Source organism: Zootoca vivipara, chromosome 6 (assembly GCF_963506605.1).
Source record: "Zootoca vivipara chromosome 6, rZooViv1.1, whole genome shotgun sequence".
NCBI lineage: Eukaryota > Metazoa > Chordata > Lepidosauria > Squamata > Lacertidae > Zootoca > Zootoca vivipara.
In genome coordinates, this window is record NC_083281.1 from 90,485,363 (window position 1) to 90,505,658 (window position 20,296).

The 20,296-nt window shown below is 45.8% G+C and overlaps 1 protein-coding gene across 1 annotated transcript; it reads right to left on the reverse strand.

Moving 5' to 3' along the window:
* Positions 1 to 53: 53 nt before the first annotated feature.
* Positions 54 to 19,743, reverse strand: TCTN1 (tectonic family member 1). The gene is made up of 14 exons (XM_060276357.1): positions 19,343 to 19,743; positions 18,289 to 18,409; positions 14,942 to 15,072; positions 12,329 to 12,498; positions 11,951 to 12,038; positions 11,283 to 11,392; positions 10,991 to 11,011; positions 8,517 to 8,642; positions 6,534 to 6,659; positions 5,558 to 5,642; positions 4,678 to 4,816; positions 2,916 to 3,069; positions 2,547 to 2,672; positions 54 to 1,410 (listed from the first exon to the last, which is right to left on the reverse strand). Exons 1-14 carry the CDS (start codon positions 19,698 to 19,700, stop codon positions 1,267 to 1,269), a joined length of 1,899 nt encoding a protein of 632 aa, XP_060132340.1. The 5' UTR covers positions 19,701 to 19,743; the 3' UTR covers positions 54 to 1,266.
* Between the last annotated feature and the right edge of the window lie 553 nt (positions 19,744 to 20,296).

Below are 20,296 nucleotides of genomic sequence, written 5' to 3' on the forward strand. Positions count from 1 at the left end.
TATTGCTTGTTAAGACTCAAGTGTTGAAAAAAAATATATCCACAAACCTGAAAACCAATTATTACAATCTTTAATTGTACAGCTGTACAGTTTTTAAAAAATAGCAAAAATAATTTAAAAGTCAAATCTGTGAAATTGGTTGGCATTGATTAGCTTCACAAAACTGCAACTTCCTATTGAAGTACCTAAAAAGGAAGGAGGGCGGTTGGCAGGCGAGTCAGTGACCTTTTCCCCAAACTCCCCCCTCATTCCTAGATGTGCCTGACAGAGCAATTCCTTTAGTCTAATAAATAAAACAAAATAAAGCAATGTCTTACAATAAACTCTTCCTACTTGCAGGACCATGGAAATGAATACAGGAACATGCAGTGGGCTTTGGAGAGTAAGTAGTTCAGAAGAATGGGAAACACAGGGGAAATAAATTCAGAAGAAATACAGTGGTGCCTCGCTAGACGAATTTAATTCGTTCCACGGGTCTTTTCTTATAACAAAAAATTCGTCTAGCGAATCCCATAGGAATGCATTGAATTTTTTTTATTATTTTTTTTTGCCCATAGGAACACATTAATTGAATTTCAATGCATTCATATGGGAAACCGCGATTCGCTAGACAAAATTTTCGTAAAACGAATTCGTCTAGCGAGGCAACCTCCACTAGAAAAAAACCTTTCATTAAGCGGAAATTTCGTTAAGCAGGGCATTCGTTAAGCGAGGCACCACTGTATCAGGGTGTGTAGTGCAATCCAAATGTTTGTTGGGGGGGCAGTAGTGGTGGGAACTGGAGCTTCCCAGGAGAGGAGGAAGCAAAGTATAGCCATCTTGATTCATGGCTCCTTCCTTTACAATTCCCTGCAAAGATGGTGACTGCCCACGTATTACAAGAGGAGGGGCGGAATGGCTCTTTCCTGGGGATAGGCACAGCACGGGAGTTGAGCTGTACTCCACAAAACTTCTACTGTAGCACATGATGGAAGCTGCATTTGCTGAAGGACCCCTCTCTCTCACCGCTGTTATGGTGAGAGAGGATAATCCTGTTAGGATTATGGAGGGGAGTTGCTGCTGTTGTTTCCTCTAGTCCAACCCTGCCATGGCTTATCTGGGGCTCCTTTCCTACACACTCCTTTTCAGACATGCAGCCAGTCAATATTTTGGAGGGATCAGCTCGTCGTTGTGCAGTGTTCTTTTATCCCAGTGGAAGAGTGGTTTGAGACCTGGTTCCCTCTCGCTTTGAGAAAAGGAAGGAAGCAGCAGCAGTTCACACTGCGACTAAACAAATGGGAAGAAAAAGTCGAAGGGCAGGTTGGCTTCGATGGTTGGCCGTGCTTTGTAACCCGGCTCAGCAGGCGCGGAGACGTCAACAAAAGTGGCAGAGCTGAAGATCTGGATTGTTTGTTCGCTTCCCGAGTCAACCTGCAAGAGACAGGCAGATGCATTCCACACTCTGGCTCTGCTTAGGACAGGCCAAAGAAAAGTTTCACTTCGCAGAATGAATCATGCAGAACAGGTCAAATGCTGAGCTCCAAAATAAAAGAGGTTGTTGTGTTAGTGTTAGCTGGCAGAATATATATGATAAGGAGCCAAGGTCAGGAGAGCTTTAAGATCAGGACTCTGCATGTTTAGAGCACCAACTCAGTACAAAAACATTTCCTTTCCAGCTATTGTGGGGTTTAGCAGCAGCTAGTTTCAGAACTGAAAGAAAGACACTACAGGCATGCTGGAGAGATGAAATGCAAGAAACACAGGGCTCCTGCTGAAAATGGCAACTCTGCAACTTGTTGCCCCTGCTCCTTGTTAATATGTAGTATAATCTACCCTGAGTCCTGATGTCATTATACTGCATGCCCCACCTCCAGCGCCACACCACTGGCTGCTCAGAGGGTATGTGGCCATGGGGGAACTCACACGGCATGGGCACCAGCGGGCAAAGCAAGCTGTGCCACGGTGAGAGGGGGCAGTGGTTGATTTCAGCAGCAGTCCTGTGCTGCTTGTTCAATTGCATTTATTCTCCTACTTTACCAACATAAAAGCTCAAGGCACCTAATGAAAGAAACATGCAATGCAAGGAGGCCCAAACAGGCTAGTGGAAGTGTCTCTCCCATGCCGAATGACTGGCTGGCTTGCTTCTGGAATCATGCAAGGGTGGCGAGGTGGCAGCTGGGGAAAAGAGGACCTCTCTCTTTCCCCTCCCTCTCTTTCTTTTTTTTCCATTCCACCCATATTTCTGAGAGTCCCTTCCTCCCTCTTTCCACTTTAGCCACAAGGAACTTGCAGGGTCCAGCCACTGCCACACTAAAAAGGACGGCTGCTTGGCAGGTCCTCCTACAGAACCCCAGGGGGGACCACTTCAATGCCACCTTTAGAGAGGAAGTGTGAACAGAACCTTCAAGGTGCCAAGATTTCCCTTTGAGTGGGAAAAGCCAGATTCATTAGCCAGTCATCTGTCTCATATAGAGACGTAGAACATTGCAAATGTGAAAGCCAATTTAGTTAAAAATACATGCGAGGAGCCACTACGCTCCCTTCTATCACAGGAGATCACCACCCACCTGGGGCAAGGCGGCTGTCATCACCGTTGCCGTGACACTCACGATTTTCGCTTGGGGGTTAGCTAAGGAGCCATATTTAGTCCATTTCACTTCTATTTGAAATGACACGGGAATTTCGCAGGTGCTCTGAAAAAGGAGACATGACGTTTTGCTAGCTACAAGGTAAAACACTGGCAAAGAAAGGAAAGAACTTCAGGCATGTTCCAACTGCCCGAAATGGATCCCCATCCCCACTTACGCTACTGAAGACCCTCCTGGATTACAACTTGAGCCAGGTAGGGGAGTGAAGAAGAAGTGAGAGGGCCAAAAGTAGTAAAATTACCACATGGCTACCCATACTGGCTTAGGGCAGGGTGGGCATACTCTTACCGGTTCGGTGACGTTGTTAGAAATTTGCACCCAGTCCAGTTCATTCTGGGGCAGAGAATCTCCAAAAGAGGCAACGTAGCCTGGGAAGTTTTGTCCCTTCAGCACACTCAGGAGCGCTGGGGCCAAGAGCCTGCAGTCTGCATCCTTGGTAATTCTTCCAGAAAAGAAATTTCTGTGTCAACAGTGCTGGACGGCAACCAACTAATGAACCACTCTCCAAGAGCAGCTCATAAAGGCTACTTGTGGAGCAGTCTAACCACACCATTCCCATCTTTGGCTACTCTACTCAATGGAATGATGCTACTGGCAATGTAAGGCGGGGTTCTATATTTGGGAGTGGGGGGGGAAGAGAAAGAAAATCAATAAATCACTTACACCACTCCCATTCCCCCATTTTGTCTACCTGAGTCGAAAGGTGAGTTTTATTTATTTCAAAGAAGTTAGCATAAATGCAAAGAGGGGGTCTGCGGTCAGTAAACTGGCAATTGCCCTAACAGTGGAAATGCAACCTTGGCTGGCAACTCAGTTTTGTCAGGATGACACTTTGAGCAGGGGGTGGCAAGTGCCCACCCCACTGGCCAGGGCTGACCAAATCCATTTTGGCACCTGAAGCGAACCACAAAATGGCTCTCCCCCAAACACACCAGGGAAGAAGGGGTGATTGAAGATCTATACCAGGAACAAGAGGCTGCTGAAGATGTGGTGTTGCCCGGGGGGGGGGTGCTGCTGAGGAGGCAGCAGATCTGATCACCAAAGAGCATGCAGCTGTTGCTGCCATTGCAACAGCAGCAGTGGGCAATGCATTCCTTGGCTACCCAATCTGCTGCCCCTGTGGATCCAGCCACCTGAGGCATTTGCTTCACCTTGCCTCATCAGCCTGCCCTTGGCGTGCTGGAATTCATCTTTACAGCCACATCTGAAATCGTTGCAGGAAAGATCCCTCTCTTTCTTTTAGAAGCGCCCAAGCAAAGGGTATTGGAAGGGACACAGCAGGAGGAGGGAGGAGTGAGTGAGTGTGTGTGTGTGTGTGTGTGTGTGTGTGTGTGTGTGTGTGTGTAGGAATTGCATTAGACCAGGCATCCCCAAACTGCGGACCTCCAGATGTTTTGGCCTACAATTCCCATGATCCCTAGCTAACAGGACCAGTGGTCAGGGATGATGGGAATTGTAGTCCAAAACATCTGGAGGGCCGAAGTTTGGGGATGCCTGCACTAGACCATGTTTGCTGAAGCAAAGTCCCAAATTCAAGATGGAGGCACCCAAGGGGCATGAATCTCTGCCACTCTGCTAAGTGAGATGCCAGCATTTTCCCTGCAACCCAACACTGTGATAAACCATTTTTTAAGCATGGAAGTAAGAATAGGAATGGGACGCAGGTGGCGCTGTGGTCTAAACCACTGAGCCTTGGGCTTGCCGATCAAAAGGTCAGCCGTTCGAATCCCCGCGATTGGGTGAGCTCCCGTTGCTTGGTCCCAGCTCCTGCCAACCTTGCAGTTCGAAAGCACCCCAAAAGTGCAAGTAGATAAATAGGTACCGCTCCGGCGGGAAGGTAAACAGTGTTTCTGTGTGCTGCTCTGGTTTCAGAAGCGGCTTAGTCATGCTGGCCACATGACCCGGAAAAACTGTCTGCGGACAAACGCCGGCTCCCTTGGCCTGTAAAGTGAGATGAGCGCCGCAACCCCAGAGTCGTTCACGACTGGACTTAACTGTCAGGGGTCCTTTACCTTTTAAGAATAAGAAATGGCATGTGGCATGCCCTTACCGTAGTTGGCATCCAGACAGCATGCTGTACCCAAACAATACTGGGGTTCTGACTCCTTCCACAGCTAAGCAATCCTGAGCAGATGTGCTCTTCATGAGGGTAAGCTGGCCAGCTTCATTTGTGCTCTGCACAATTCCAGATGTAAATTTGGAGTCAAAGGGAAACTGCACAACATCCAGAATCTCTGAACTGTCTTGTCACACCTTGTCAGAGCATTATTACTTGCTCCAAGTGGTGGCCATTCTTTGATCCTGGAACTTCCTGTGCACAAAGCATGTGCCCTGCTATTGAGCTACTGACTGCCCTTTCCCCTAAAAGCCAGAAGAATGCAGAGGTGGCAGAAGAATCCCCTCCAGCCCTCTACACCCACGCTGGACAGAGAGCCCAAGCCCCACCATGCCCAGCTAGTTCTCCAGCTTCACTAAACAGCTCGCCCAAACCCAAGCATCACCCACAGAATGACCGGGGGGGGGGTTGACGTGGCTTCTTCCAGCTCAGTGAGATCAGAAAAGCAAAACAGGCAAAACCAAAAGAAAAAGCCTGGCCATTATCCCAGTAAAACTCCCCAAACCAAAACAGCCAAGATAGTTGGCAATGCTCTGTTGTGTGCGCTGGAGTAAGAGTTAATTCTGTGCTGACTGTCTGGCACCAGTTTCCGGGAGAAAATTTAGAAATTGCTAATTTCATAGTATTCTTTCCCATATTGGACTACTGTCTTCAGTTCAGCATTGAACAATTTAAAATTTCTCAAAGAAATAATCCAGAACTGATTCAACTTGGGGTCAAGCCCCAGCCATGAAAGAAATGAGCACTATGAAATGTAACTTTTTCCCAGGCAGGGACAGTTCTGCAGAGCTGTAATATGTCATGAAAAAAGGATATCCAGCAGTCCGAAATCCAGCTTTTATTGGTAGGCCAACAACATAACCAGGGCTCCCGCTGAGACGAACAGGTTGAGTTTCTTGCTATGTGCAGAGGAGACATAAAATGCAATACCGCTTAATTTTCCATTAATCATTTGTGGCAAAGCAGCTAATATGAAAAAAATTCTTCAGGATTATAGATAAATTGAATCACTGTTTTCTAAGCAGTAAACCATTTGAATAATTGAGCTCATGTTATTATTAAATTGTTGCTTCAGGTACATGCAGAAAACACACAGGTACAAACGATTTTCAGAACCTATGCTTTTAAGGAAAACAGGAACACACTGAGAAACTGAAATCCTTGTTTTTTTTTAAGACAGCTGTGCCCCACCCCACCATCAGCTCTAAAATATTGTTACAAACCAGCTTCCCACAACGTTATTAAAAATATTTTGGGAAGCTGCAGCCCAAAGGTTTATCTGCCAAGACTGGAAAAAGTCAGAGCATCTGTCAATAGAGGCTTGGTTAATAAGAATCTGGGACATTGCTTGCCTGATTAAACCAACATGATTAAATTAACGAATTTAATAAGGGCCAGAGAAGGAAGATATCAAGAAAATGGATTTGTTGAGAAGTGGAGTTTATTTATTAGATATTGGGAAAAGTGTAAGATGTAATCAAAACCTATACACAATGTTGGGTGAAATACAGACTGAGCTATTAGAAAGTTTGTTAAGTTCTGTAAGATTAAAAAAACTAGAATAATCATATGATCATCAAGACTAACATATTAGGAGGTGATTATGGATGTTTAGACAAATTAATGTGCAAAATTAACCATGCACAGAGGAGACATAGATTGGTTATTGTATGGTATGAATGCAGCAACAGTAATTGAATTTGTGTCGTATTGTAATATCGTGTAACCTTTTAATTTTTTTGTTTTGTTAAATCTTTTTGGATCTTAAAAAGAATAATTTGGGAAATTACCTGAATGAAACGGATCTCAAAGGACTGCAATACAAAACGTGCCATCATGTCAATGGTCCCCAGGACCAAAGATACACCTGCACTGGCAATTTCACCTGCCTCTGTGAAGGTAATAAGGTAACTTGCCTGAAAAACAAAAAGCAAAGAACGTTTTGCAGCTTAAGTAACAGGAAGGTCCACAGCTCTTTATCATTTACTAAGGGCTGCCACCTCTGCCCACTTCACTCGCCACCCCTGCCAATCCCCCAAACCATTCCCCCACTCCCCTTACAGCTTACCCAAATCACACTCTCTCCGTCGTTGTCCTCTTGATCCCCCCACCCCACGTCATACTGCCCACCTCACATTGGCAACACCATTTAGGAGGGTGTGGAGAAGGGAAACAAAGGGCAGCAACAGGAGACCAGGACATTTGCTGGAGAGCTGCCGCAACGTGTCCTGACTTCCTCAGCTGTTTGCCTGGGGTCCCCTCCTACCTCCATGTCCTTCCTCAGCCTCCAATGCTGCTGAAGCCAAAAAGGTGGTGCCAGTGTGAGGTGGGGAGCTCCACCAACCTGTCATGGCTGTTCCTCCGCAGCTTGCCTGGGCCACCCACCACCTGAGCGGCTAGCCTGGGCTGCCCACGTTTGTTTGCCTGGCCATGTCTCTCTCCTCTTCACGCTCCAATGCTGCTGTTCTGTTGTCACACTGCAGTTTGCAGCACCATCCTTCAGCAGCTATACAAACTGCAGTATGACAACATCCTTACATTTTTATTATATGTAACAAGGTAAGATATCCAAGATAGGAAACCTTTTTTTCAGACCAAGGGCCACACTGCCATCTGGGCAACCTTCCAGCAGTTGGCAGGGCGAGAGACACAAGAGAGCAAAGCAACAAATGCAAATGTTACTTTTGTTCAGCAGGTTAGTTTCACTCTGCTCCATCCAGGAAATCAAGAGGTCAAAGACACATTCCAGTCAGGAAAAACACACACGGGTATGAAGTAGGGCTGGTAAGAGGTGTGGCCTGGGTAGAGTACCCAGGGCCACATAGAGAGGCCTGGAGGGCCACTTTTGGCCCTTGAGCTTCAGACTGCCCATCCGATTTATATATTGCCCAGGGCTTACATTTCACCTCATCATGTAACAGAAGCAAAGTACAGGTCCTTGTCCCATACAATCCAAATATTGATGTGGGGTGGGGAACCCAGAGGGAGAAAGATGGCTGCTCGCTGAAATTTCTGCTTTATATTCTAATTGTTGCATTATTGTGGTGTTGATTTTATGTACTGTTTTGTTTTTATGCTGCTACTTTATAGTTGCAAGCAGTATTGAATTCTTGTTTGAAAATATGAGGAGTAGGAGGTTTTTTTAGAAAACAATGTAGGGCAGGGGAACAAGGGATGAATACCAAGCAAACTCAGTTCCACGTGGTTACTAGGCTTTTTCCACAGCTGAGTTGAAAGTGCTTCACCATGAGGTAGGATTTTAGAATGGGCTTGATGGTTTATATTATGTTTTTAACTGTTACTATTGTTCATCCAGTATTGTTATCAGCTGCCTTGGGCATAATCCAGTGGGAAAGTGCAGCATGAATGAATGAAGGCACTGTCTGAGTTTCCTGGGAGAACTCTCCAGAGCAGCCTTAGCAGAGCCTGCTCTAGACGTAACAGAAAGTCCTTTGGTTTCTGGTCCTTTGAGCAAAATGGGTCCAGCAGAACCAGCTCTTCACGCCTGCTGGCAAAGTGTCTGCTATTTTATGTTCATGACTGCAAATCTAGAAGAGGGCAGGGGGAGTTAAGCGGCTGTATTTCAATGCAAGTCAGAAGGGTTGACCAAAAGGTAAGGAATAGAACAGACCACCTGTCTGCATGGCCCAGCTTTTTATTTTGATGAAGTTTGTTTACAGTTCTACACGTCACCTGGTTTCCAGAATGGAGTACCAGTTTCCTCTCTTGTCTTTTCAAGAAATGCGGAGCTGAAATGGTATCTGCACACTTACCTCCAGGACCACGTTAGTGCACGACTGACCATTCAATATGGGGAGAATCAGAGCATCAGTGTTCTTCAAATGTGTGCGCAGCCCCTTTGGACTCTGCACGATTATGGACTGGATGGTGATATTCACCTGTAAAAATACAACAAAGCAGCCTCAACAGATCCAGCTAGCTGCAATCTTGCGCACAAACCAGGCAAAGAGAACTTGGCACATTCACTAAGCTTCTCAGGGCCGTCTCCCATTAGGGGTCTGCCCCTGAAAAGTGAAGCCATAGAGGACTGGTGGGGGTGTTTCAGAAGATATTCTCAACTCACACAGAGCTGGAAAGTGAAGCCCAGAAAGAGGAGCTTCGTGGTTGACGTGGGGGGTGGGGTGGGCACACTCCAAAGGACTCCCCAATACCCTCTGAAAAGCACAACATTTTCATGGCTGAGAAACTGACGTGCAGAGCTTCCGTGGGAGAAAGCTTGGAGAGCTCTGATGTACAGGAAGGAAAGAAAACAAATTGCAAAAATGCTGAGGGGAACAAAAACACATGCACATTCTTAGGAACATTTAGAGGAGTTAAGTAGAGCAGGGAAGGCTTGAGCGCCTTTTATCCAAGAAGATTTAAGCCAGCGCTCCCCTCCCTGCTGACCCTTCCCTTGGAAAAGGACAGGGACGAAGAGGAGGAAGAGGCTTGGATGTCACTACCTGAAGCTACGTTCCTCCTCTCCATGATGGCCCTCCTCTTCAGAAAAATCAGCATGGGGAGATAGCAATCAACATTTTACAAAGGCACTCAGGGCACTTTTAAACAGCAACCCTTTTAAACAGATCAGTGGGAGAGATTGTGGGAGATCTAAAATTTACAGCATGTTTCAACCTAAGAGAAAATTGTATGAAAATGATATACCGTTGGCATTTAACACCATGTAAGCTGGCTAAAATGTATGGGGGTATGAATCCGAGGTGCTGGAGGTGCAAGAAAGAAGATGGCACATACTATCACATGTGGTGGTCCTGCAAAAATATAAAAGAATACTGGAACAAGATATATGAAGAACTAAAGAAAATGTTTAAAATAACATTTAAAAAAATGCCTGAAATGTTCCTTTTAAATATCCTACCATCGGAAATAAATAAGGAAATAAGATCTTTATGCCTATACGCTGTGACCGCTGCTAGAATTTTGGTAGCTAAAAATTGGAAGAGAGAGACGCTGCCCACAGTAATAGACTGGCAAACACAAATGTTAAACTATATTAGGATGGCATGGTTGACAGATTCAATGAGAGATATACCCGTACAAAAGACAGTGAAAGAGTGGAGAGTGTATAAGAACTATCTTAAAACATATTACCCAAATAGCTCTCTACTCATGGACATTGAATGATGCTTGAGAGAAACAGAAAGGATTAGAATAATAATGAGGAGAAAAAAGAGATATTATTAATATAAGCCTGTGAAACATAGGATATAGAAAAGTGTGCAACAAAAGGGACAGGAAGTATCTATATGTAGATGTGATGAGTGTATTTGTTTTGTATTCTTATTTGTTCTGTAAACCTGTGAGGATAAGTTTTGACGAAATATTGGAAGAATAAGGGTTTCTTTTGCCCTCTTTTTTCTTTCTTTTTTTTCTTTTTTCTTCTTTTTTTTTTAATCGATCTTTTTCATTGTATCGCTGATTCTTTTTCCCCTCCCTTATTATTCTCCCCACCTTATTATTCCTTTTTATATGTAAGTGTGTATTTGTTGCTTTGTTGATTTTAAACAATAAAAACTATTTAAAAAAAATAAAAATAAACAGCAACCCTCCCACCAACCCAGCATGCACTTTGCTAGCACCTTCCTCCAGAAAAGACCAGGAGCGGGTGTTGGATGCAATTGTGAAAAGGAAAGGGGAGGAGAGGGCCTGGTGGCTTCAGGTTTTTGGCCCAGCCAACCAACAATTGTAGACCCCTCCCCATTGGTATGGCGGCTGACTCAGAGTCCCACTTAATTGGAAGGTCAATTCAGAGGCAATTAAGCCTTGGCTGTAGCATCAATGTAATAAGAGACTATATCCAATACAAGGTAGGTAAAGGTAAAGGGACTCCTGACCATTAGGTCCAGTCGTGACCAACTCTGGGGTTGCGCGCTCATCTCGCATTATTGGCCGAGGGAGCTGGCGTATAGCTTCCAGGTCATGTGGCCAGCATGACAAAGCCACTTCTGGCGAACCAGAGCAGCACACGGAAACGCCGTTTACCTTCCCGCTGGAGCAGTTCCTATTTATCTACTTGCATTTTGACGTGCTTTCGAACTGCTAGGTTGGCAGGAGCTGGGACCATGAAACGGGAGCTCACCCCGTCACAGGGATTCGAACCGCCGACCTTCTGATCAGCAAGCCCTAGGCTCAGTGGTTTAACCACAGCGCCACCTGAGACTATATCCAATACAAGGTGCCCACATATAAACAGCAAATCTCTCGAGCAGAATAAAGAGACACTTACCACGAGTCTTGACTCTGGTGCCTAGCGGGGGAAAAGAAGAAGCATTTTAGACACAGCTGCATTAGCTTTCGCAAAAGTGACAAGCGATTAAGCCTCCATCCCAGAATCCTCCATCAATAAAGTACAATTGAGGGTCCTGTAAATGTAAGTTATAGCTGCCACTACAAATGGTGCTTACTTTTATTTCTGAATAAAAAGCAAAAACATGTGCAATCCTAATTTTCTACCCCACCCCTCAGTTTGTTACATACAAAATTCCACCCTCTGGCTGGTTCCCAAAATAATCACCTACAGCCAAAACACTAGAACTGGTGTAGAACTCCATGCTGAGGCCTGGCAGGGTGGTACATGCATCTCCCATGATCATCGTGTTGCATTTCACTGCCTGGTTCACAAGAAACCCTGGAGAAACCACAAAATACAAGAGAAGGGCCAAAAATATATTTTCAGGCTACTAAAAAATCCAACTGCACATCAGGGGTCAGACCAAACCACTAAAACGTTTTGCCAGCGGACAGGGACCTTTTCGTTTAGACAAGCTGGCCTATAAGAATGTTGCGATGGGCACAGAGATTCAGTAATTGCTCTCCTGGTTTTACTGATGTTTAACCTATCTTGCTTTTATGCTTTTTACTTGACATTTTATTGCAATTTTATTGCACTTGATTATGCTGCAGAATTATAACAACAGCAACAACACTTAGAAATGACATTATTAAGCAGTATGATATATTAGTAGTGGTGATAATGATATTATTGGTTGTGAAACAACCTGTGATCTTCGGACGAAGGGCAGTATACAAATTTGATAAATAATAAATAAAAATATTTGTTAGCTACTTTGAGCGCCATCTGGTGGAAAGGCAGGTTACATATTTACAGCAATATTTGTTGTTGTTCAGATAAAGCCTAAACAGCAGGGTAGAAAGAGCCAGGAAAGGACAGCACATAATCTCTGACCTGCAGGGTTACCGTGGGTACACCAGGCGAGGAAGAGAGGAGCAGGGAGCCTTAGAAACCCATCTGATGTCTGTATGGGATCGTTATACTGTCAACAGAAAACACAGGAGGTTTTATTTTGAACTATAACCACCTCCCTTCCCAGCTGGTAATGCTAAGAACCCTGGGACATTAAGGATATGGTGCCTGCGTTTGCTTGCTTTCCCCTTTCCCTCCACATCCCTTTTCCTCAGATGCTGTGTCTTTTTAGACTGTAGGCCTAAAAAGGAACTGTGCTATTTTCATTGATATGTAAGCCACTCTGAAAGTCTGGCTGAAGAGCTTTCTTTGAATAAATAATTAACAAAATACGTGTACACATGTACCTCCCCACTTTACCTTGTACTTGCTGGTACTGTTTGTACTTGTAGCCTCCCGGGTGTCCAACTCATCCACCAGTGCAAGGTTGCTTTCAATACCAAAGGTATCGTCGCCAAATTCTTGAAGCAACCTATCAAAATTGTGTATAGTAGGTATTTCTGGGGCTTGGAACGATAAGGCAGCTTTGTCTGGGGGTGGGTAGAGAAGAAAAAGTGCTTCAATGTAGTACATTTAACTGAATTTTGGAGTTAATTTTTACTGAACTTTTGGGACTCATGGAAGTTCTTCCCAAGTCTGGGATCGTACAGGAAAAATGCCACCACATATTGGGGCAACAAGGTTGGAAACAGGGTAGAGACTGCTTTAAGAGCATGTGTGAATGGCCATTGAGACCATGCTATGGGCCAACCCATAAAGTGAAGAAATTTGTCTACCCCTATCAGAGGTGCCAGGGACCCAGGTGGCGCTGTGGGTTAAACCACAGAGTCTGGGACTTGCTGATCAGAAGGTCGGTAGCTCGAATCCCTGCAACGGGGTGAGCTCCCGTCGCTCGGTCCCAGCTCCTGCCCACCTAGCAGTTCGAAAGCATGTCAAAGTGCAAGTAGATAAATAGGTACCGCTCCGGCGGGAAGGTAAATGGCGTTTCGGTGTGCTGCTCTGGTTCGCCAGAAGCAGCTTTGTCATGCTGGCCACATGACCCAGAAGCTGTCTGCGGACAAATGCCGGCTCCCTCGGCCTATAGAGCGAGATGAGCGCTGCAACCCCAGAGTCGGACACGACTGGACCTGATGGTCAGGGGCCCCTTTACCTTTACCAGAGGTGCCAAGTTGTACCCAACATTTTTTTTGGGGGGGGGGGTCGTGCATGATACCCCAACCTAGCCATTCCCCAACTACCCACTGCTTTAGCTTTTGCTCACTGCCATGAGACTGAGGCTGCCTCAGCAAGGCCACCTCCTCCCCCTCCGCCGAGGCGCTTTAGTGCGGAAGGCGCCTTAGCGATAATGAAAAGGATACACCAGGGCGAAGTCACTTCGCCTCACCACGTCCCTGGCATAGATCACTAGCACACCTTCCCAGATGGTGCCCTGGCGATCATCAAAATGGTGTGCCAGAGCAAAGCACCTCCCTGGCGGAGATGGCCAGCACGCCTTTGAGGAAGGCGCTCTGGTGATTGTCAAAGGAGCATGCCAGCATGAAGGCCCCCTCAACATTGAGGAGGCCCAAGACATCTTGGCCCCCAGGAGCTGGCGCGCCTGATCCCTATAAATGTACAGAGAGCAGGAATAGTGATGTCCAGGAGACACGTAAACAGGGGCTGGAAGGCTAGAGCAGAAACCAGTGGAAATACATCCAGGTGTATTTGGCTGCTTTTAGCTTTTGTTACCAACTTCAAGTCTTTGGGATGGGGCGATATTCAGATGTTAGTCATACTCAAGAGCTGACACATTGAAATCAAATAAATTTATGTTGGATATCACCCTACAGAATTGGGGGGGGGGACCTGTGGCCTTCCAAACAGCTGCTAGACACTGACCCGTAAGCTCTAGCCAGCACGGCCAATAGTCATGAAAGCTGAAGTCCAGAAGCATCTGGAGCACTAGTTTCCCAACCCTGCTATAATTCCCTCTAATGGAAATCAACTGTATTAATGAAATAAAAGGTAAAGGTAAAGGGACCCCTGCTCATCTCGCATTACTGGCCGAGGGAGCCGGCGTACAGCTTCCAGGTCATGTGGCCAGCATGACAAAGCCACTTCTAGCGAACCAGAGCAGCACATGGAAACGCCGTTTACCTTCCCACTGTAGCGGTTCCTATTTATCTGCTTGCATTTTGACGTGCTTTCGAACTGCTAGGTTGGCAGGAGCTGGGACCGAGCAACGGGAGCTCACCCCATCACAGGGATTCGAACCGCTGACCTTCTGATCAGCAAGCCCTAGGCTCAGTGGATTAACCCACAGCGCCACCTGAGTCCCCCCGTATTAATTAAATACTTATTTTATTATTTAAAAGATTTTTTGATTTTTTAAATAATTTTATTATTTTTTCAACAAAAATAACAAAAATAAAAAACAAACAACAAAGACAACAACAAACACTTTAAAAAGATTTTTTTAGCCCCCCCTTTATTTACATACTGAAGGCAGTATGCAAGAAGCAAGAAATATTGGGGTGTGTGTGTGTGCTTTTTGGTAAGTAGTTTACCGCTTTCTGTAAGGTACCTTTGAAGGATTTGTATCTTGAAAGGCAGGATATAATAAAATAATAGGGGCAAACATATAAAGCAGTAAAATAGCATTGCCATAATACAAAGAGGCAACTAAAGACAAACGGAGCAGACTAAGCAAGAGCCAACTAGACACTTTGAAGTGTCTAGAAAGAAGTTTTGACACACTGCGACAAAATGACTATATTGCTGGCAAAGGAATTCCACAGAGAAAGTATGAAGTTGGAGATTAGTGAGTGGCACTTTCATCCTCTCTCCACCTTGTGTGTGTGTGACCGCGCGCGCGCGCACACACACACACACACACACGAGGCTTCTTCTTTCTCTTTTCATCTCAACCTTCAACGCAAGGCTTTTGAAGAATCAACAAGACAAGAGGTTCATGCCCGACGTGGCTCTACTTACTGTTGGTGGACTGAATACAGAAAATGCTGGGGTTGACCTTGTCGGCTAATTGAAAGATCCTCTCTGGGGGATGCGCTGTTGGATCTATTGAATAGAGAGCTTCTTGTTGCCTGCAGAGATGCCTGTCACCTCTGCAGGGGAAATAAACATAAAAATTAAAGCTAAAAAACCAAACAAACCTCTTTTCACATAAGACATCCTGTATACCTGAAGGAGCATCTCCACCCCCATCATTCAGCCCAGAAACAGAGATCCAGCGCTGAGGGCCTTCCGGCGGTTCCCTCATTGCAAGAAGTGAGGTTACAGGGAACCAGGCAGAGGGCTTTCTTGGTAGTGGCACCCGCTCTGTGGAACGCCCTTCCAACAGATGTCAAGGAAATAAGCAGCTATCCTATTTTTAAAAGACATCTGAAGGCAGCCCTGTATAGGGAAGTTTTTAATGCTGTATTGTTTTTAACACTCGATTGGGAGCCACCCAGAGTGGCTGGGGAAACTCAGCCAGGTGGGCAGGGTATAAATAAATTATTATTATTATTATTATTATTATTATTATTATTATTATTATTATTATTATACAGGGCAGGAGTAGCCCACGGAATGCATTTGGCACTTGACATGACACTGCAGCAACCACGTGCTCACCACTCAAGCCTCAGACACTAAAACCGAGGCACATGAATGATAAAGACAATTTATTACAAATGACTCTGGGGAAAGGGTCTAAAACAGCTGGAGACCCTGTCATGGAACAATATCAAATCATACAAAGGAGTTTAAAAGGAATATTAGATACCGTTCAATAGATTTTCAAGCTGCAACCTTCCTTTGGAGTGATATTATCTGTTTATATATATATGTATATTCCTTTTTAGCCCTATGAAAATAAAACCGTTAAAAGTAATGAATGGTTTCCTGTATGAGACAAAGGAAAGCTTTCTATTTACTAGAAGTGTAAATATGCAGCCACCTCTGAACAGCAGCAGAAGTCAAACTGGAACAAACTGTAGGGACCATAATTGTCTCTGTGGAGAATTTCTGATCCCCTTTTCTCTGCCACCCAAAAGGCAGGTGTGTGAAGAGAGAGCGGAGGCGGTTTCACCCCAGTGTCTCATGGGGCCCGGGCCAATGCAGCTTGTTCCTCCCTCCACTTTTCAACATTGTGATGTATCTCTAAATTGAGATGTTTGGCTGGTGATACATTGCAATGTTGAAAAGCTGATATCGCCCAGCCCTACTCTGCTGAGATCCAGATTCAAATCCTAGCTCGGTCACATAGGCTTGAGTGAATCTCTTGTCTCACCTGATACATGTGATTACTGCTATGACCAATGAGAATGGAGCTGAGCCTCTAAAGAGTTTAACAGAAACAGTGCGAGCACATTATAGATCAGCTCCCCTGCAGCGGCTTCACCTACCACCTCTATCGTTTGTTTTAAGGTTCTGTTTCTAATTTTTCCTTAGTTCTAATTTGTATTTATTGTTAATAAGTGATTATCGGTAAGAAGAATGTCAATGCAAGGACGTGTTTGCGTACAATGTCCGACATTTTAGCAGCAGTTTCCAGAGGGAACAGCACAGAACATAAACACACGTGATTTGACTCTCTACTGGCAAGGCCACATTTCTTTTCATAACAGAGAATTCATCTAAAATTCAATACACTTTTGCTTTGCTGTCTCTAAGAGCTCTGAAAGTACCTGAACGTGGGTGGCAATCAGCAATGTGGGCCAGAACAATGGCAAGCATCAATCCCAGTGATGGAGTGATTCATTTCCCACAGAGCTGGAAATAAGTCCTCACAGTGAGATTGGGCTGATGTATGGAGAAGGGAATAGTTTGATAAGGGTGGCCTTTTGTCCCCAGAATTCACAGTTATTTCAAGCAATCTTCTTCTTTTTTTAAAAAAGTGAACAAAACCTGTGTTTCAAGCCCTGAATGCTGCAATAAAAAACTTGCTGGCATATTTGTATTCAACAAAAATGCCACCAACCAGCCTGGCTTTATTTGGTTGTCTCATTCACAACATACAAAAATACCAGAGGCATGAACAGCTGTTAAGAGGAAAGCAGCTAGATTGCCTAGAGGAAGAAAACCAGAGCAAAGCTCCCCATGCATAATTATGTGGTGCTTTAATAAGACAGAGCAGGGGCAGCAGTGGGACACGAATAGCACATGCTGTATAGATAAATGCATCCTTACAAAAGATCCCTCGATGGGTAGAGAATTATCCTTCCGGTATGGAGATATGAAAAGCATTGCAACACTTCTTTTTAATTAATTCTGGGATATCAAAGCCAGGAATTTTGTGCTGGATTTTGTGCAATTAATCACATAGCAGAAATGCACAACTCGGCATATTCAGGGAACGTCGTCTTGCATTTGGCACTTTACAGTGAGTTTGTGGCTTTAACACCTGCAAGGCTAGCTTGAAAAACTGTGGGTAATGGTCAGCAACATCCTAGAAGTCAGAAAAGCGGTTGAGAGGGCAAGATAGTTCCTTTCTTGGCTAGTAGAAGTTTGGCAACATTAACATATGTGAGCAAACTCAGCTCTACTGTACTTGCTCAGTTTCTACAATTCTACTTTGCTTAGCCAATAGCCTGGATTGCCTTCTTGCGAAAAATGGCTTTTCCTTTTCAACTCAGCCCTGTTAATAAATACCCCAGGGAAAAACCTTTCTTCTTACAGTATTTAAATATCTTTTACTCTGCTCTTCAGCTGAAAAAGGCCCCCAGAGATTTTTTTTTAAGACAATGAGAAAAATATTTCAGCCCAACAGATAATACAAAATCCTTAATGCATTTTCTGTCTCAAGCACCATTTCTTAATATCTAAACTAAAATAAAAGTATTTTATTTGAATTCTATTAAAATAAAAGTTCCTAAATGGAAGGCGGGGTGGGGTGGGGAGAGTCAATTCAAACATGCAGCTTCTTACTCTTATGGGGCTGTACCACCTCAGAATACTCAAGAGGGACACATCTCTATTTCAAAACCACTCTGTACACTGTAAATGGAACGCTCATCCATCAGAGAGACTGATGTGCTGACCTTTCACATTCATGCACATTCTGATGTGGGGAAGCTTCCAGAGAAATTACGTCCCCCCAAGTATTTTGGGGTGGTACAGTCCCACAAGCCATGTGCAAAGTTGCATATTTGAACCAGCTCTTCTTTCCATTCCGCTCAGAAGCTGCACTGCACTGTGGTTACAGACTGGTTTTTAGACAGACACATGCCTATAGATATTCTGAGGTTGTACTGCAGCACAGACCCTTCTTGAACTTATGAATCTATTCAAAGATGCATCTTTATATTTCAAGCCATGATGCATGTGCAAGCACTTACGTGACAACAGGAACTGAACACATAGTGAAGAGGCTGAAATCCGCAGCAGTGCATATGGGGTCACAGCAACAATTTACATCACACTGGTTCACCAGGAGGTCACAGACGCACAACTCGGCCACTAAAAACAAACAGGTTTTGACAAATAGTACTGAGTGTTAAACCTGGGGGGGGGGGAGGAAGTCCCTCTTCCAGGCACAGTACTGGATACGGCCCAACTTCTTTCTTCTATTATATACAGAGGCACAAAACCAGAAGGCTTAAAGGACTTGCTTTCATGCATAGTCTCTCAAAGGCTTCTTCTCCATATTCATGCAGCTTATTGTGTGCATTTTAATACTGGTAATTTGTGTTTATATGAATGTACAATAAGGGGGCAGAAATACTGAAATGGGGAAATAGGGTCACACTTAATGGGGTTGCATTAAACCCAGTCATACTGAGAAAAGTCCCACTGAAACAAATGAACTTGACCTAGTTATGACTTATCTGGCTGCATCCCCGTTGTTTTAAAGATTTTAATGCTTTTGGATTCCAATGGGCTTGCTTTTTGGTATCTAATTTTAAAACAGATCTGCATAATCTGCTGTGCTGCTCATCCTCACCGAGAGGAGCCCTCCGGAGCAAACCAAAGGCCCACCTGGTTCTTCATCCTTCCATCGTTGCAGAGAGCAGCCAGCTGCATGCACCTGCAAGAGGTACCTGCTGCTGTATGTCCCTCCAACACCTAGCAAAATGCAGAGCAATGCGGCTTCCGAGCAGCAGGCGCCAAACTTGTGCAATACTCGTGTATAAGAAGATCAGAACTGCACCACTGACAGTGTCAGAAGTCCGCACTGCTCAGCATCTTACTTTGAACAGCGACTACGACGGAGGCCTCCAGGAAACTGGGCACGTAGAAGACGCCCCTCTATCGAGCGGCCTGCGCTGTGGTTCCGAGGTAGACTCCCCCTGTATCTGGAGGCTCCATTCAGCCGCCGTGCCTACCGCTCCTTCCCTTTTCTACCCTCCCCACATCGCTCATCTTCAAGGGATGGCGGGGATGGGGGCTCACCGTCGGTCACAGGCGCGGGCCACGGACCAGGTCGGGGAGTCGTTCCGGGGTCCGGCAGCTCCGAAGGGACGGGCACGCCCGCCGCGCCGGTCGGACTGGGCTCGCTGGTGGCGGGGCCCGGGTCGGAAGTCCACGCAGGGCTGCTGGCGGGGCCCGGACTAGAGGGGGCCTGGCTGGGACTAGGGGTCGGGTGAGGCGGGGTACCCGCTGTCGGCCCCCCCGACGTGGCCTCATCCCAGCCGGTCGGGGGCTCCGAGGTGGCGGGGCTCGCCGGCGCGCCCGTGGACGAGGACAGCGGCAGTAGAAGGCAGGCCGCGAGGAGCCTCGGGAAGAACCGCAGCGGCGACCCGCGGCCCATCCCGCCTCCCCGTGAGGCCGCCGCGGCCTAGGCAACGGCGGACGCCCGCCAGGAGATAGCTATGGAGATGGCGCAAGGCACGACGGGAGCTTCGCCAAACCCCGGCAATAGCTTCGTGGCGAACAGCGCCGCCCCCGAGGCGTCATGTGAATGAAATACAAGCATGGCGCTGTTGCTGCGGCAACGACCTGGAGGCCCAATGTTGTTGTTTAGTCGTTTAGTCGTGTCCGACTCTTCGTGACCCCATGGACCATAGCACGCCAGGCACTCCTGTCTTCCACTGCCTCCCGCAGTTTGGTCAAACTCATGTTTGTAGCTTCGAGAACACTGTCCAACCATCTCATCCTCTGTCGTCCCCTTCTCCTAGTGCCCTCCATCTTTCCCAACATCAGGGTCTTTTCCAGGGAGTCTTCTCTTCTCATGAGGTGGCCAAAGTATTGGAGCCTCAGCTTCACGATCTGTCCTTCCAGTGAGTGCTCAGGGTTGATTTCCTTCAGAATGGAGAGGTTTGATCTTCTTGCAGTCCATGGGACTCTCAAGAGTCTCCTCCAGCACCATAATTCAAAAGCATCAATTCTTTGGCGATCGGCCTTCTT

What these genes read in the sequence shown, in the direction of transcription:
- TCTN1 (XM_060276357.1), bottom strand. Translation starts at nt 19,700, where the DNA reads ATGGGCCGCGGGTCGCCGCTGCGGTTCTTCCCGAGGCTCCTCGCGGCC. An exon ending in GCACTAACGTGGTCCTGGAG is followed by an intron (nt 6,660 to 8,516) that starts GTAAGTGTGCAG and finishes TTTGTTTTTCAG; the next exon opens with GCAAGTTACCTTATTACCTT. An exon ending in TTGAGATCCGTTTCATTCAG is followed by an intron (nt 5,643 to 6,533) that starts GTAATTTCCCAA and finishes CTCTGCACATAG; the next exon opens with CAAGAAACTCAACCTGTTCG.